The sequence below is a fragment of the Amblyraja radiata genome, chromosome 15, assembly GCF_010909765.2.
Source record: "Amblyraja radiata isolate CabotCenter1 chromosome 15, sAmbRad1.1.pri, whole genome shotgun sequence".
NCBI lineage: Eukaryota > Metazoa > Chordata > Chondrichthyes > Rajiformes > Rajidae > Amblyraja > Amblyraja radiata.
The window spans coordinates 7,632,035-7,650,115 of NC_045970.1; the positions used below are offsets into that span (position 1 = coordinate 7,632,035).

Genomic DNA, 18,081 nt, shown 5'->3' on the forward strand with positions numbered 1-18,081 from the left:
CTTACAGCAAAATGCAGCGCCAGAGACCCAGGTTCGATCCCGACTACGGGTGCTGTCTGTATGGAGTTTGTACGTTCTCCCCGTGACCTGCGTGGGTTTTCTCCGAGAACTTCGGGTTTCCTCCCACACTCCAAAGACGTACAGGTTTGTATGTTAATTGGATTGCTTAATTGGCTTGATGTAAAATTGTCCAAGTTGGCGATATGCAGAGTACTGCCCTGCCGACTACAACATTCAGAAGGTTCAGGAGGTATTAAAGTTGCCAGGGGTAAACGGGATGAAAAAGGTTGGTAACCCCCTGACATATAGATATTTGCCGACTACACATCTTTGTGGGGACGTAGGGAATGCAGGGCTACAATTTAATATATAGATCATTTAAATAATGAGGTGGGAGCAATGCGGATGCATTACAGTTTCTTTGTGAGAGAATTGGTGATAAGCATTAAATGCTGGCCTTGCTTTTGGGCATGAAAGGTCTGGGTTGTCAGGAGAGGAGTGGGGGGGGGGGGTGGAGAGTGGATTGAGGTAGAAGCTCATTTAATAGTGGGTGTGCTTTCTGCTTGTTATTATTATTGGCCCTTTTGTTGACCAATTTGTTCCATTCCAGGGCCCTCGATCTTTCATCTCCGTTGCTATATTTTTCAAGCACGAAATATGACTGCTATGGACAAAGACAGCTTTTCCGGTATGTGCTTGTTGTCAGATTTCATCTGGTGAAGTTTACTTACTGAACTATTAGAAATAATTGTCATGTTCTGTATTTTTGGGCCAAACATTATAATTGTTTCTCCTTGGCTAACAAACCACTGTTCAACAGATTCTTTTTTTTCTTCGACTGCTCTCCAGACAAGGCTCATAACCGAATAAACCATCGCTAGCAATAACAATTTGTATTAACCATGCACTTATAATATAGCAGAACATTTGAGGAAACATCAACCAGTATTCATCACCAAGGTACACATTGTCATAGTCTTACAGTGAGGAAACAGGCCCTTCGACCCATCTTGCCCACACCTACCAACATGTCCCATCGACACTAGTCCCACCAGTCTGCGTTGGGCCCATATCTCTCTAAGGTCATAAGTGATAGGAGCAGAATTAGGCCATTCGGCCCATCAAATTTTCTCCACCATTCAATCATGGCTGATCTATCTCTCCCTCCTAACCCCATTATCGTGCTTTCTCCCCATAACCACTGATACACATACTCTAAACCTCATCTATCCATGTACCTACCTGTATGTTTCTAAAACGCTGTGATGATATGTAAACTACCTCCTCTGGCAGCTTGTTCCATACACCCACCACCCTTTGTGTGAAAAGGTTACCCTTCAGATTCCTATTAAATCTTTGCCCCTCACTTTGAACTCTCACTGTGGTTCTCTATTCTCCAACTCTGGGCAAGAGACTGCGCATCTACCCGATCTATTCCTCTCATGATTTTGGACACCCTCAAAGATCACCCCCTCATCCTCCAAGGAATAGAGTCCTAGCCTGCTCAACCCTATAGTTCAGGCTCACAAGTCCTGGCATCATCCTCGTAAATCTTCTTGGCACCCTTTCCAGCTTGACAACATCTTTCCTATAACATGCTGGCCAGAACTGGACACAATACTCTAAATGCAGACTCAAGAATGTCTTGCATAACTGCAACATGACCTCCCAACATCTGTACTCAATGCTCTGATTGATGAAGGCTTATGTGTCAAAAGCCTATTTGACCACCCTGTCTATCTTTGATGCCACTTTCAATGAGCTATGTACCTGCACTCCAATATCCCTCTGCTCTACAACACTTCCCAGAGCCCTGCCATTCTCTGTGTAGTTCCTGCCCGTGACAGACTTCCCCAAAATGCAACACCATATTTCACTGTATTAAATTTCATCGACCAATCCTCACACATTGAGATATTGGTACAGTTAGAGTTTTAAATCCAATTTTGGGGGCAATTTTAACTATGTAGGTTCGACCGACACTGTTGCAGCTCTTCTGAAGCTGCAGTTCCCTGTGGTGAAGTAAATTATAGTTTCTAAGCAATTAGATGTTTTTTTTTTAATTTAATTGGGGGGCTTTCATGTCAATTTAAAACTTTAAATTTTCACACATTTTTGCTGCATCAAAAGCAGTTGGCAAAAGAAGAGTTAACTTTTTTGAACTCGGTCAGTTATTGAAAGTTGACCTGCAGATGACCTAAAGAAAAACCGGAATTGGGTTACAAGAGCTTGTACAGGAAGTGGTCATGTTGAGCAAGGACCTGCTGTACAGATAAAGGTGATTAAGGGCTATGGATAATGTCAGAGTCCAAGGATGCTTGCTCTTTAATGTCTGAAATGGAAGTAACCATAAATACCAACAGGTAGAAACTGACTTGTTCATATAAAGTTTCAGTGGCGTGTGACGCATGTGAGCTAAATGAAAGTTTTGAGCTACATCCAAGAATTTTGTAGTAAATGAAGCTCAGCAGATGCTTGTCAACTGTATATCTTGCAGCTGTATCGCGATAACTGTTTGTTATAGACAATGGAGAATAGGTGCAGGAATAGGCCATTCGGCCCTTCGAACCAGCACCGCCATTCAATGTGATCATGGCTGATCATCCCTAATCAGTATCCCGTTCCTGCCTTCTCCCCATATCCCTTGACTCCGCTTTCTTTAAGAGCCCTATCCAGCTCTCTCTTGAAAGTATCCAGACAACCGGCCTCCACCGCCCTCTGAGGCAGAGAATTCCACAGACTCACAAATCTTTGTGCGAAAAAGTGTTTCCTTGTCTCTGTTCTAAATGGCTTACCCGTTATTCTTAAACTGTGGCCCCTGGTTCTGGTCTCCCCCAACATCGGGAACATGTTTCCTGCCTGGGTTGTTTTTGAGGAGAAATATTATAATGGTAGTTCCCAATTCTCTCCCTCATTCCATCCTAACATCCATTGGTGGGAGGAATGGGATAGTTGAAATTATTGAAACTATGTTTCCAATTTTTCCAGCTTTTGTGGGAAAAGCCTTTTTTATAGGCATCAAACAATGGTAGTACGTAAGGCTCTATCCAACATTGCATTCCAAGGTTGAGTGTGCTGGTACAGTAGGTGGGAATTCTCAAAGTTGTGCAATACTAGGCCCTGGGGTGAAGGGAAGGGAAGAGTGCCTCTGGTCATATTTTTTAAAAATTAACACTTTTCAGAAATGTTCTTTTGCACTTTTCTTGATCTTGCACGACATAAATGCATGTACCTACAGTTGAAGTTATTAAAAGCACGTGCTTCACTGTATATTGTAGGTATATGCCTCATGTTTTGAGTTATCAGCTTTAGGGTTTAGTCTGACGTCTTAGCTCAATGAGCATCATTCATGACCATTTGAATGTGAATTTAATAAACAGGAGGCAAAGTTCTACGCCCCAGCTGGTCTGCTGTTTATCTGTTGTTGGTTAATGTTGAGATATTTCAGACTTTTGCAAGGAAATATGGCCTGTAGAGTTGACCGTCAGAACCTTTTTCCCCTGGGTGGGAATGTCAAAGATTGGAGGGCTTAACTTTAAGTTGGGAGGGGAAAAGTTGAAAGGAGATATGCGGGACACGCTGTTTTTTTACAGAGTGCTGAGTGCCTGGAACTTGCTGCTGAGGGCGTGGTGGAGGCAGATCCGATAGTAGCATTGAAGAGGCTTTTAGATGGGCACATGAATCTGCAGGGGATGGAGGACGGTGCGCTGGCAGTGGAGTTTAGTTTGACTTGGCATCATGTTTGGCACAGACCTTGTGGGATGAAGGGCCTGGTCCTGTGCTGTACAGTTCTGCGTTCTAACTGCTGAGATGATGTGAGCTGATATTCCTGTCAATGAACCAGTTGTTGGTCATGAGTCAGCGGATGGCTACCACTATCTTCTTACTTGCCCTTCAACACCGTCTTCATTGTCCAGAGATTGAGACCAATTGTGCTTCAGTTGTCATTGGTAATTCTTCCTTGGGTAAAGTGCACGATATGTAGATGCGCGGAGCAAAGCCCTGAGTTTGATGATGTTTCTTGGTGATAATGATGGTGCTTGTAAATCGAAGGAGGACCCAGCATGGGGGAGCTGCCATGAGGGGGGGATGTGGAGAACAAAGGTAACCACTGTGAGGGGGTTGGGGGGAAGACAAAGGAAGACCTTGCACAGGATCCTTTGTAACTTTGTCGCTGCCCTTTATGTGCTGACAGTTCGCATACCTTGGGTATGCAAAGCAAAGAAAATTACTGTGACTGGTCACATGGCAATAAAGTATTCATTCATGCATTCAAAGGTAGACATAAAAAAACTGGGGTAACTAAGTGAGTCGGACAGCCAGCCTCTCTGGAGAAAAGGAATAAGTGACGTTTCGGGTCGAGACTCTCCTTCAGACTGAGAGTCGGTCCATTCAGTTATGAACTGTGACTCTTTCTCCATTTGATGTAATGTAAAATACTCGTTATTGTATCTTTCCTTCGTTGGGAATGATCCTCCATTCCCTCGCTTGAATCTGATTGAAAATATTGGAGATGTGAACTGTGATTTGTTTTCTAACTAAAATTCACAATCTGAACCACTCCAATTTTGCAAAGTTCTACGCCCTAGCTGGTCTGCTGTTTATCTGTTGTTGGTTAATGTTGAGATATTTCAGACTTTTGCAAGAAAATATGGCCTGTGGAATTTTTTGGGGGTTTCTAAACTCTTTTGCTTTTTTGTTTAGACCCATATGCTCATGTTTCATTTCTTCATCAAAGCAAGACAACTGAGGTCATCAAATCGACACTCAACCCAACCTGGGACCAGTCCCTAATTTTCAATGATATTGACATCTATGGTGATCCCTTAAATTTGATTCATAGTCCGCCAAATGTGGTCATTGAAATATATGATGAAGATCAAGTGGTAGGTGCTTTCGATTTGGTGTCACTGCACTGTGTTCCTGCTTGTCAATAGACCCAAATTGGAACATGTTCGACTTATCTTCTGTGCAGGGAAAAGATGAATTTTTGGGCAGGTGCCTTTGTCCCCCAATTGTGAAGCTGGATCCAAGCACAGACGTGACACCCAAGCTTCTCTGGTATCCTGTGAAGATGGGTGACAAGAAATGTGGGGAGCTCCTCATCGCTGCTGAACTGATGTTGAAAGATAAAGTAAATATATTGAGATATCTTTACACTTTGCCTGTACAATTTGAAGGTGATTTTCTGTGATGTCTAAATTGGATAAACAGCTTTAATTTTGCAGCACTCATTTTAAAGAGAGCTTGTTAAACAGAGATAGCTTATTTGATTAAAATCTGCAAATTTGTGTATGGGCTCCGGTTTAATATTAATACTATTTGATTGGGAACTAGATACAAGGGAAAAGTTCCAAAACTCTCCGGCATAACCTTTCTGTGTGAACAGAAGGTCATGAGTGATAGGAGCAGAATTAGACCATTCAGCCCATCAAGTCTACTCCACCATTCAATCATGGCTGATCTATCCCTATTCTCCTGCCTTCCCCCCGTAACCCCTGACACCCGTACTAATCAAGAATCCATCTGCCTCTGCCTTTAAAATATCCATTGACTTGGCCTCCACAGCCTCCTGTTGCAAAGAATTCCACAGATTCACCACCCTCTGACTAAAGAAATTCCTCCTCGTCTCCTTCCTAAAGGAACGTCCTTTAATTCTGAGGCTATGACCTCTAGGCCTCGACTTTTTCATTCGTGGAAATTCCTCTCCACATCCACTCTATTCAAGCCTTTCACTATTCGGTAAGTTTCAATGAGGTATCCCCTCATCCTTCCAAACTCCAGCCGTTAAATGCCGACAAACATGCCAATGATGATAAATAAATCTATCTGGGAATACCCAATATCTCTCCATTTTGCCACATTTTAAGGTCTTCCCCCCTGCTTTTTGGATTTTTGTAGGCTATGAAGTTCCCGTTCCTTCATTATGAGAAATATTCTTTCTTTTAAAAAATATATTCTTATTAGTTTTTTTTCAAAAGCATAAACAAGACAACAACAAATAATGATAAACATAACAATGATATTGATACATAGTAATCAGGGTTACAAATATATATTCTTATTAGTTTTTTTTCAAAAGCATAAACAAGACAACAACAAATAATGATAAACATAACAATGATATTGATACATAGTAATCAGGGTCTGAAGTAGGGTTTCGGCCCGAAACGTTGCCTATTTCCTTCGCTCCATAGATGCTGCTGCACCCGCTGAGTTTCTCCAGCAATTTTGTGTACCTAGGGTTACATTAATGGCAGGTATAACCTAAATATGAGTCCAGTGTCAAAATACACATTGAATATAGACTTCCCGGTCTCTATGTAAATATAGTTAAATGTTTAAAAGTGAACTTGTATGTATAAAAACAAAAAGATAAAAAGAAAAAAAGAGAAAAAACGAAAAAACAAATCCACCCTAAACTTAAAAAAAAAAAGCAAAGCAGAATCTGGGCTGCAAAGAGTTTCAACAATTTAAGTCCCTGTTTGTCGTCAAGTCCGTTCCACCATATAAAGGTAAAAGAATTATTATAACGGTTGAAGAGGGGACAATTTATGTCGTATGAAAATGTTGAATAAATCTTCCCCAAGTCCTATCAAATTTAACCAAGGGTTTAACAATATCACTCCTAATTTTTTCGAAATGTAAACATGATATCGTTTCAGTACCAATGGAGTGTGGTCGGAGGATTATAGTCTTTCCATTTAAATAAAATAGATCTTCTGGCAATTAATGTGGTAAAAGCAATCAGCCGATGGGCGGAATGGAGCAGATGAATAGAATCTAATATTCTAGTTAAAATTTGTTGACTGTCTTGCAAATAGCAAATGTTTTTTTTAATGCTGATGTCTTTTCGATCTGCTGAGGTTCATTTCTCACCTGTATCTTTTAAAAATAAAATGTTTTGTGAACCTTGTTTCTCATTTCACTTCAACAGCCAGATGGGTCAAATTTGCCACTTCTGCCTCCAATCCGGTCAGGTACACTGTATATGGTGCCACAAGGAATCAGACCAGTTGTGCAGCTTACTGCAATTGAAGTAGGTCCCATATCTTGGTTACTTTTACTTTGAGTAAGGTTGTATATGCTTTATGTTTCCAAAAGGTAGATCTCAGCGAATATTACGAGTGTTGGCCCACCCCCAGAGCATCTTTTACAACACATTTCACTGGGGTACTCATTTGATCAAAGTATTTTCTATTACAATTACTTATTTGCCTGTTTAGAGTGAGCCCCAAATGTTTAATAGGCTTGTTACCAGATACTTCATCTCTTGCGGCATTAGTTGGAATTTGGTGCCCACAACGAGGCATCCTTGATGTCCCAAGGGCAGGAATGTATTTGGAAAACAATCCATGTGAAGAATCCTCATTGCAATTATTCTTCATTGCATAAGTACGAGATCCTGATAGGTAATTAAAGGAAATATACACAAACAAAATAATAAAATGCATTTTAATAATTTTTTTAGGGAATTAGATGACACTTTTTCATGGATTATGATGTATTTCACCATTTAGTACTCCTGAATGAGGATGCCTTTCTTTTCTCTCAAGTGACAAGATAGTGGATAATAGTGGAGGTGTAAGTGCAAGTGATATCACAAGGCATATTCCATCGCATAGCGTGCTAGTTGCCTTCATGTGAAACAGCATGTTATCAATGGCATGCTGTTTTACATTGCACAAATTCAGACCAAATATTTGCTATAACATTTGCACATTTATAACCGGTGACTATCTCTTTATTATAAAATACATGGCTGTGTATCCTATTATTATTTTATATGAAAAATGGAAAATGGGACTTTGTTGAAGTAACCAACAACCTAATTCAAACCAAAGTCGGAGTGAGTTCACTAATCATTGTAAGGTCGATTATTTAACAGGAATGTTCTTGCAGATCCTGACGTGGGGGTTACGGAACATGAAGACCTACCAGCTGGCAGCCGTGTCTTCTCCAAGCCTCGTTGTAGAATGTGGCGACAAATATTTGGAATCTGCTGTGATCAAGAGCCTTAAAAGATGTCCCAATTTCCCCCGCTCTGTCCTCTTCATGAAAGTGGTATGTACGTGCATTTCATGAATGCCATGCAGTTGGTGTTTCAAAAATGTTGAATTAATATCGTTTGATCATTTATTTAATGAGTGAAGAGTAGTGAGCCAGTTAGTTCAGTGTGTCAGGCAAAATTTGTTGGATATTTAATTGTGCGTGGCATTACTTCATTCTGCATTCAATCCAGAGTTTGCAGAATGAATTGGATATCTTACTGGTTTAGTTCAATGTACCAGCTGTACAGGGCTAACTGTACAAAGGTCTAAAGAAAGGGCCTGTCCCACTTTAACGACCTAATTCACGACCTTTTTTACTCGTGGACATTTTTCATCAGGCTAGAAAAAACACCCCGACCTACTTGATGCCACGAGTACCTACAACTAGCATCACGGCCTGCTATGACCTACCTATGATCTCCTCAGACCTCGTGATGACCATGCTGCGAGTATGAGTCGAGGGAAAACTCGGCAGAGGTCGTGAATTAGGTCGTGAAAGTGGGGCAGGCCCTTAACCTTTTTTATTCTGTTGCCAATTTTGTTTTCACCATTATCAAGCAATATTAAGGCACGTAATTTGTAAATCATCATTTCTGTTAAAATTAAATATGCACATTTTAAGTGCTCAACATTTCAATCTTCTGAACTCGATTAAACTCGGTGGCATTATTGACCCGTTAAACTTGCAACATTACATGACTGAACTATTATGAGCCTTAGTGTGGAGAATGCAAACGTCCTAATGCAATTTGATATGGAGAGGGAGGTGATGTTGTGGCTCTTGAAGAACATTAAGGTGGATAGACACAAAATACTGGAGTAACAGGCAGCATCTCTGGAGAGAAGGAATGGGTGACGTTTCGGTTCGAGGCCTTTCTTCAGACTAGGTGGAAGTCCCCAGGGCCTGATGGGATAAATCCCAGGTTATTGAGGAAGGCAAGATAATACATTGCAGGAAGAGAGTGAATTAAAAGCCCTGTCCCACGGTATGAGTTCATTCAAAGAGTTCTCCCGAGTTTAAACTTGGAGATTTCATTTTTCAACATGTTGAAAAATCTTCACGATTCTTCCCGAGCTTCGACGTACCCGCTACGTTCATTCTCCGTGCTTACCGGGAGAGCTCTTGAATGAACACATACAATGGGACAGGGCCATTAGGCTGTAACAAATGATGTGTATTAATCAACCAATATTGATGTTAATGGATCTGAAATCTGTTTTCTGGTCTTGGGTCTAGTATCTTCCGAAAGACGAAATGTACACACCTCCTATTGTCATCAAGGTAATTGACCACAGGCCATTTGGACGCAAACCTGTGGTTGGACAATGCACAATTTATACTTTGAAAGAATTTCGGATTGACGCCTATACTGAAAAAGTATCTGTCGGAATGCACTCAAAAGGTATTTGCCAAAAGCCTATCTTAAAGATATTGCAATGTGGGGAAAATTAGTCATAGAGTCATAGAGTGATACAGTGTGAAAACCGGCCCTTCGGCCCAACTTGCCCACACCAGTCAACAATGACCCAGCGACACTAGCCCCACTTGCCTGCGGTTGGTCCATATCCCTTCAAACCTGTGCTATCCATGTACCTGTCTAACTGTTTCTTAAATGATGGGATAGTCCCAGCCTCAACTACCTCATCTGGCAGCTTGTTCCATACACCCACCGCCCTTTGTGTGAAAAAGTTACCCCTCGGATTCCTATTAAATCTTTTCCCCTTCACCTTGAACCTATGTCCTCTGGTCCTCGATTCCCCTACTCTGGGCAAGAGACTGTGCATCTACCCAATCTATTCCTCTCATGATTTTGTACACTTCTATAAGATCACCACTTATCCTCCTGCTCACTGTGGATAGAGACCCAGCCTTCTCATCATCTCCCTATAGCTCACACCCTCTAGTCCTGGCAGCATTCTTGTAAATCTTTTCTGAACCCTTTCAAGCTTGACAATATCTTTCCTATAGCATGGTGCCCAGAACTAAATACAATATTCTAAATGCAGTCTCACCAACATCTTATACAACTGCAACATGACCTCCCAACACCTATATGCAATACTCTGACAGAGGAAGGCCAAAGTGCCAAAAGCCTTTTTGGCCGCCTTATCTACCTGCGACTCGACCTTCAAGGAACCATGCACCTGTACTCCTAGATCCCTCTGCTCTACAGCACTCCCCAGAGGCCTACCATTTACTGTGTAGGTCCTGCCCTTGTTTGACATCCCAAAATGCAACACCTCACACTTCTCTGTATTAAATTCCATCAACCATTCCTCTGCCCAGCTGGCCATTCGATCCAGATCCTGTTGCAATCGTTCACAACCATCTTCACTATCTGCAAAACCACTCACTTTTGTATCATCATAGTATAATGTTATATCCAATGCAGTTTTTTTTTTAAAATATGTGGGTTACTTTTGTTAAATATTGTCGTGCAAACAAGTATCTTAATCATGAATCAAACCACATTTGTAAATTTGTGCAAATGTTTGTATATTTTCATGGCATTGTCATTTTCTAAAACATACTGTAATAACTGATTTTTAAATAAAAATGTGCGCAGCGTCTATTCTTTCAAGTGCTCGTGATTGTGTTATTGATGTGGAAGACAACCAGAAGCCCCTCCTGGAATCGCAGGTAACATCCATTATTCATGAAAATAATTAACATTTTGTTTTTTTAATTGAATAGCTTCAAGTAATATTTCTTTCCCCACAATCCCAAGTAGTAATTTGAGTATTCTGTGAAGTGATGACTTGCTCAGCATTAAAATGGAGACACAAGAATCTGCAGATGCTGGAATCTTGAGCAAAACACACAGTGCTGGTTAGGCATCATCGAGCCACTAATGGACAGGCAATGGTTCGGGTCAGGAATCTTCTTCAAGCTGCTGGAGAAGGGGGGAGAAAGCTGGAAAACAAAGCTGGGACACAGCCTGGCAAATGACCGGTGGATGCAGATAAGGGAAGAGGGTGATTGATTAGTAAATAGGTGGAGTATAGATTTCCAATTTCAAGTTATGCCCCCACCCTGGTGCACGCACATTTCTTTTGCCATCTCCCATCATGCCAGTCACCCTGCTCCTTTCCCATAGAAACATAGAAAATAGGTGCAGGAGTAGGCCATTCGGCCCTTCGAACCTGCACCGCCATTCAATATGATCATGGCTGATCATCCAACTCAGTATCCTGTACCTGCCTTCTCTCCATACCCCCTGATCCCTTTAGCGACAAGGGCCACATCTAACACTCTCTTAAATATAACCAATGAACTGGCCTCAACTACCTTCTGTGGCAGAGAGTTCCAGAGATTCACCACTCTCTGTGTGAAAAATGTTTTTCTCATCTCGGTCCTAAAGGATTTCCCCTTTACCCTTAAACTGTGACCCCTTGTCCTGGACTTCCCCAACATCGGGAACAATCTTCCTGCATCTAGCCTGTCCAACCCCTTAAGAATTTTGTAAGTTTCCCATCCTCTATATGTTTATCTCCCATCCCAGAGTTCCCCTTTATTCACCCTCATTCCCTTTCCACCGATATCCTTCTCTCCAATGTTACATTTCACTCTTCTTTCCATATCTGACACCCTTCTGCTTCCTTTACACCTCTCACCTTTGCCACTTATTCCACCCATCTACCAATCACCCCCCCCCCCCCCCCCCCCTCACCTGTATTCACTTATCACTTGCCAGGCTCTGCCCCAGCCCAACCTCATTCCCAGCTTTCTCCCCCCTACTTCTGAAGAAGGGTCTCCACCAAAAACGTCATCCGTCCATTCCTTCCACAGATGCAGCCTAACGCCACTGAGTTCCTCCAGCACTTTGTTTTAAAGCTGAGTATTACATTAGTTTGTGGATTGAACAAGTGTAACCAACATTACACAGAACTGGTGTTCAAGAAGGAACTGCGGATGCTGGAAAATCTGCACCCGCTGAGTTTCTCCAGCATTTTTGTGTACCTTACACAGAACTACATTGATTGTTAAATGTAAGGAAGCCACATCCATTACCTTAAAGAAAGTGGATATGGTTTGCTTATGTTTAATAATTCTACATAATCCATGTTCATTAAGATGTTATAGCAAGTACAATGTATGCAATTGGTTGACAAACTAGAATAATTTGTAAAACCAGTTCTAAATTAAATACAAATTCCTGTCTGCTTTTTTATTGATGTTGTGGCCTGGAGAATATTTTATTTTTTGTGTGCGGTGGATCGATAAGGTATTGTATTATTTTGCATTCTGTTTTTTGCTGCATTATTCAGCCTGTATATAATCCATGCAACCTGTAAGAATAGATCCAAAGAACTTGGGGAAAGTTGTTACCTCTTGCTGGTGGAGAGGAGTAAATATTCAAAGAGCTCCAGGCCGAACTCACAACCTGCATTCTAACTTTCAGTTTGTAGACAGTTTGACCAAAGCAGTCGTCAAAATGACTACTTCATCAGCCCAGCATGTATGTATGGAATATACCTCGAGTTAGTCATACTCAGGGTTGAGGAGGCTTACACTGGATTTTTTTTCTGTCACTGTATGCTGTGTGGGAGGGAGCCATTACCTACTCTCGTTTATCTGATAATTGTGCAGTCTGCCAGTAGCTAGCATGTTCTGCTGCAAATCTTTCAGCCCTAAATTGAAATGATTCATAAGCTTGTTAAAACATTTTATTTCCATGTGACTTCAAAGTTTACTCAATATACCAGATCAATGGGCATGACTTGGGAATCAAAATGTTGTGCCTGCCAATAGCATAGCTTCACCTTTTATCCCCACACTGAGATTTAACATACATGTTCAAAAGGTTTAAATTCTGCTAAAGATCATTATCTTGCAACAAATAAAGATCACTAGTCTTCAGTGCCACAGAGTCATTACATGTTACGATCCCAGTCTTTGTCACTTAATCAGATAATGCCCCTGTCCCACTTAGGAAACCTGAACGGAAACCTCTGGAGACTTTGCGCCCCACCCAAGGTTTCTGTGCGGTTCCCGGAGGTTGCAGGTGGTTGCCGGAGGTTGCAGGTAGTGGAAGCAGGTAGGGAGACTGACAAAAACCTCCGAGAACCGCACGGAAACCTTGGGTGGGGCGCAAAGTCTCCAGAGGTTTCCGTTCAGGTTTCCTAAGTGGGACATGGGCATAATAATCGTTTTCTCTTTGAGAAGCCAAACAAACTATTTACAGGTTAAGATTAGGGATTTGTAATTGCTTGATAGGACTTGCTATTGAGGTACAATTGCTTCTCTCTAGTTTGACTACACAGATCTTTCCACTCTAACTGCATGCACATTTTTACCCTTCCTCTCCTCTGAAGATGCCAGTTGTTTGATATGGTTCTAGGTGGGGAAAGAGAGGGTTGTCTGTATCTTGATCTGAATGATTTTTGGCAGCAATTGCACCGTAGAAGATTTAGCAGCTGAACCTGGTTCTATCCATGCCCAATGTCAACAGTGCATTTCCAGCAGATTATTGGAAAGGGATATGGCTGCCTGATTTATTCGCTGGCCTGAGGATATTAAACCACAGGTACTCCTATTGTAATCATGGCTGAGAATGCTATCTCTGTGCCATCTCAATTGATCTTATAAAAGTGTATAAAATCATGAGAGGAATAGATCATGCGGATGCACAAAGTCTCTTGCCCAGAGTAGGGGAATCGAGGACCAGAGGACATAGGTTTAAGGTGAAGGGGAAAATATTTAATAGGAAACTGAGGGGTAACTTTTTCACACAAAGGGTGGTGGGTGTATGGAACAAGCTGCCAGAGGAGGTAGTTGAGGCAGGGACGATCCCAACATTTACGAAACAGTTTGACAGGTACATGGATAGGACAGGTTTGGAGGGATACGGGCCAAACGCGGGCAGGTGGGACTGGTGTAGCTGGGACATGTTGGACTGAAGGGCCTGTTTCCACGCTGTATCACTCTGACTCTATGGACATGTTTTTTTGGCGCCATCACAGATTTCATGCGTTAATGTCCAAGCCCAACATACTTGAATTCTAAGGTAGACATACTTTCCCACACATACTTGAATTCTATATAATTTTTAAGAAATACTGAGCAAGCTTTGAAGAAGTAAAGAATAACATGGTATCATTTTATTTGCTTTCTTCTCATGATGTGTGGTTCTAATGGAAATTCCAATTTTATTTAAGTTTGTGAAAACAAATCTCAATTTCTGCATATTGTGCTCAAGAATTTGATCCATACTTGCCCTGACCATCATCAATTTGCTCTGAAATCAAATTAGGCGTCTACGGAGAGTTAGCTATTGGCAGATGTTGCACCTTTGAAGGGTAAAGAATCTTTTTGAAGGGTTTTTCTACAACAGTCTAAATCTATTCCCAAATCTCATTTGCATACAGTAATTTTAAAAAATTATTCGAAGACACAATATTTCCTATATAAGCCTACACAGTCAGCAGTTTCAGCCTATTGGAATAGTAGTCTAACAAGGTCTGTATTAAACTGTACAGCATTATTAAAACCCTTCCATTGAAAAAATATCAAAGATCGTAGCCATTGATACGAAAAATCCTGCAGGATTACTTGTGCTTTTCTCAGGTATGTATTATGTGTGGTGCTATTGTCCTGCTTATTGAAACAGCAAATTGTATGAAAACACGTTAATAATGCTGAGAGTTTAAAATAAATGAAGACTACTGTGTAGGCTGATTTTTTTTTTTTGTAAAGGGATAGTGTCTCTAAATACCATGGAGGGAATTTAATTGTTGGATTTATAACAGAACAATGAATTGGGTGATTAATTTCTGTGCGTTTCCTGAAATTAAACAGCTTTTCTAAATTCATGCATGAATGTACACATGGTTGAACTTGCAGAGAATGTATTTCAGTTCATTAGTGGTTGTACTAACAAGTACTTGTTTATTACATACCTTCATGCAGAGATTTACATGGTCTATTCAACCTGACTTTTTCTTGGTCGCTGCACCCACTTCAATCTAATATATGCAGGAAGAATGGTATTAACCAAACCCAGAAATTTGAGTCTATTGCCTTTTACATTAAAATAGTGTCAATGATTCTGTTTGGTCATTTGTCTTCCTGACAAGGTATGTAACAAACAAATGGTTTAGGAATCTCTTGGTGGAAATGTTGCATTTATTCATAATGATGTCTTCTCTCCTGGAACAGGACATTTTGATTATTCTTCTCTGTATAGAAATGCTTGGTATCTATTTGAATTTCTGGGAAATTCTGATCACTAAATTTTCTTTCCCGTTTTATTTCCCAAATCCGGCATTAATACCTTGATGCTGTGAACAGATTGCTAAGGTAAGTCACATTTTGTACCTTTAACTGTACACTGTATTGAAGAGTTGAGACCTGGGGTTGTATTGAGTGGTGGGTCAGACTTGTGGGACGAGTTGGGCTGATGGTCCTGCTTATTTCTATCCAGGTGTATCTAGAGAGGCACAGTTATCTTCAGCTTTAAGCTGTATTGAAGAGGGCACTTTGATTACTACAGGAACAGAAATAATTGTGGCACCTGCCCTTTCCATTTTTTCTATTAGAAACATAGAAAATAGGTGCAGGAGTAGGCCATTTGGCCCTTCGAGCCTGCACCACAATTCAATATGATCACGGCTGAATATCCAAATCAGTACCCCATTCCGGCTTTTTCCCCACATTCCTTGATTCCCTTAGCTCCAAGAGCTAAATCTAACTGCCGCTATATCTTCCCTTTTCCTTTATTTAGATGAATGTTGGGGGGGAACCTCAATGAAACACTCAGAATAGTGAAAGGCTTGGGTAGAGTGGATGTTTCCATTAGTGGGAGAGTCTAAAACTCAGTCTAAAAGTCATAGCCTCAGAATGAAAGGAAGTTCATTTAGGAGGGAGATGAGGAGGAATTTCTTTAGTCAGAGGGTGGTGAATCTGTGGAATTCTTTGCCACAGAAGGCTGTGGAGGCAAAGACAGTGGATATTTTTAAGGCAGAGATAGATTCTTGATTAGTATGGGTGTCAGAGGTTATGGGAGAAGGCAGGAGAATGGGGTTAGGAGGGAGAGATAGATCAGACGTGATTGAATGGCGGAGTAGACTTGATGGGCTGAATGGTCTAATTCTACTATTCCTTGTGATTTTATGTTTGTTTCTCATCCAAGTTCAATCCTCACTTCATTTACGTGAATGGTTGCAAGCTTGCACAATCAAACATGCCCTTTTATACTAATGTCACCATAAATGAGGAGCAGAGGCAGTATCAAATAAGTGCTTACAATAACATTTCCCGGAGTGCAACCTTGTCTCCTTTTAAACCTGACTCAAGGCGCCCGTTTGTAGGTTGGCTAGTTGCAGACAGAACAGGCTTAAAACTGTCCAATATGATGTTTTATTTGGCCCATTCAATTCATCCTGACTAAAATGGATGACAGTGTTGATCACAATCTCCATCTCTTTGTCCATCATCTTTGACCTGTGAATTCACCTACGAATCACATTCAGAACACCATAGACAAGGAAAGGAAAGTGGAGAATTTTTTTTTCTGAGATTAATTCGTATAAAAGAGGAGAAAAATGAGCCCTGCAAAGTATTTAAGTGTCAAATCTGTTTGGGTGAGGTGTGAGTTAATAAGTGAGTTGCTTGTACAATTTTGCTCGGCTATTTCAAGGCATCTTCGCAGAGTCAAGCCTTGCTTTAGCAGTTGAAATAGGACCATACTTGACATCAAGTTTTTTTTTTAATAAAGACCCAATTTATTATTGTGAGCCTACATTTGAAGATTGTTTTTCCTGAAATGTCTCTGCATGATGCTGTCAATATTCGAGTTCTGCATCTTATGGGTGCTGCATGTCTTTTTACGTATTTATGTTATAGCTGATGTTTTTGTTTCATACAGGAGGATGATTCAATCGATTGGTGGAGCAAGTTTTATGCATCTGTAGGAGAGCATGACCGATGTGGCAAATACCTTCAGAAAGGTTATGATATGCTGAAGGTAATGTGGGTTGGTCCTTTCATTGAGAATCTAGAATCCTACACGGAGCTTTGAAGTGCTTTATGACTGATTGATAAATTGCACTATAAACACATAAACCTAATGCCGGAAGAGAACCACAACTTAAATCTTTTTATAGTGCAGCTTCAACCTAGTTTCTTTAATGCCCAGGCCAAAAACGATAAGGAAAGTCTGAGAGTTAACTTTATAGAGGTAGTTGCTCAATAATTGCCGTATAACTTTCTTTCACTTCAGCAAAATCATCTGGTTTCCCTCCTTTAAACCCCTGTCCCACGGTACGAGTTCATTCCAAGAGCTCTCCTGAGTTTGTCCTGATTCCAACTCGGAGATTTACGGTAATGGCCACTCGTCGGTACTCAGGGCTCTCGTGGACATTTTTCAACATGTTGAAAAATCTTCACGAGTCTTCCCGTGCTTACCTGCCGTTAGCGAGTCTTCCCGAGTACCTGCCGTTAGCGTTACGAGTCGCTAAGAGACGTCCCCGAGCTCCGACGAATCCGCTACGTTCATTCTCCGTGCTTACCACAAGTTTTTTTTAAACTCAGGAGAGCTCTGGGAATGAACTCGTACCGTGGGACAGGGCTTTAAGGAATTGTTTAAAATTCCACTCTTCCACATTGCCCATATCTTCATATTTTGGAATAAGCATTTTTAGTTTTATTATGAGATACAGCAAGGAAACTCGAGTCCACATCAACCAGCGATGCCCACCGAGTCCACATCAACCAGCAATTCCCGCACACCAACACATTCCGGCAATTTCCAAGTTTACCAAGCCAATTAACTTACAAACATGTATGTCTTTGGAGTGTGGGAGGAGACCGAAGCTCCTGGAGAAAATCCACGCAGGTCACAGTGAGAACGTGCAAACTCCGTCCAGGCAGCACCCGTAGTCAGGATCGAACCCGGGTCTCTGGCGCTGCAAGGCAGCAACTCTACCGCTACACCACCGTGCCATCCCGAATTATTCCACAAACATTTCTAATCATCCCCAGGAGCATGATGCAGGACTGGGGATGATGTGTACATGTGTCAGAGCGCAG

At 41.2% G+C, this 18,081-nt stretch overlaps 1 protein-coding gene across 3 annotated transcripts in view; it reads left to right on the forward strand.

The window, feature by feature from the left end:
- Positions 1–18,081, forward strand: part of myof (myoferlin) — a 282,434-nt gene that overhangs the window by 142,535 nt on the left and 121,818 nt on the right. For all 3 annotated transcript variants that reach the window (XM_033033586.1, XM_033033588.1, XM_033033587.1), the window contains 9 exons: positions 611–688; positions 4,705–4,886; positions 4,976–5,134; positions 6,938–7,039; positions 7,903–8,064; positions 9,289–9,454; positions 10,619–10,692; positions 15,343–15,351; positions 16,919–17,017. In XM_033033586.1, coding sequence (XP_032889477.1) covers positions 611–688; positions 4,705–4,886; positions 4,976–5,134; positions 6,938–7,039; positions 7,903–8,064; positions 9,289–9,454; positions 10,619–10,692; positions 15,343–15,351; positions 16,919–17,017 — 1,031 coding nt within the window. The remainder of the gene's footprint in view (positions 1–610; positions 689–4,704; positions 4,887–4,975; positions 5,135–6,937; positions 7,040–7,902; positions 8,065–9,288; positions 9,455–10,618; positions 10,693–15,342; positions 15,352–16,918; positions 17,018–18,081) is intronic.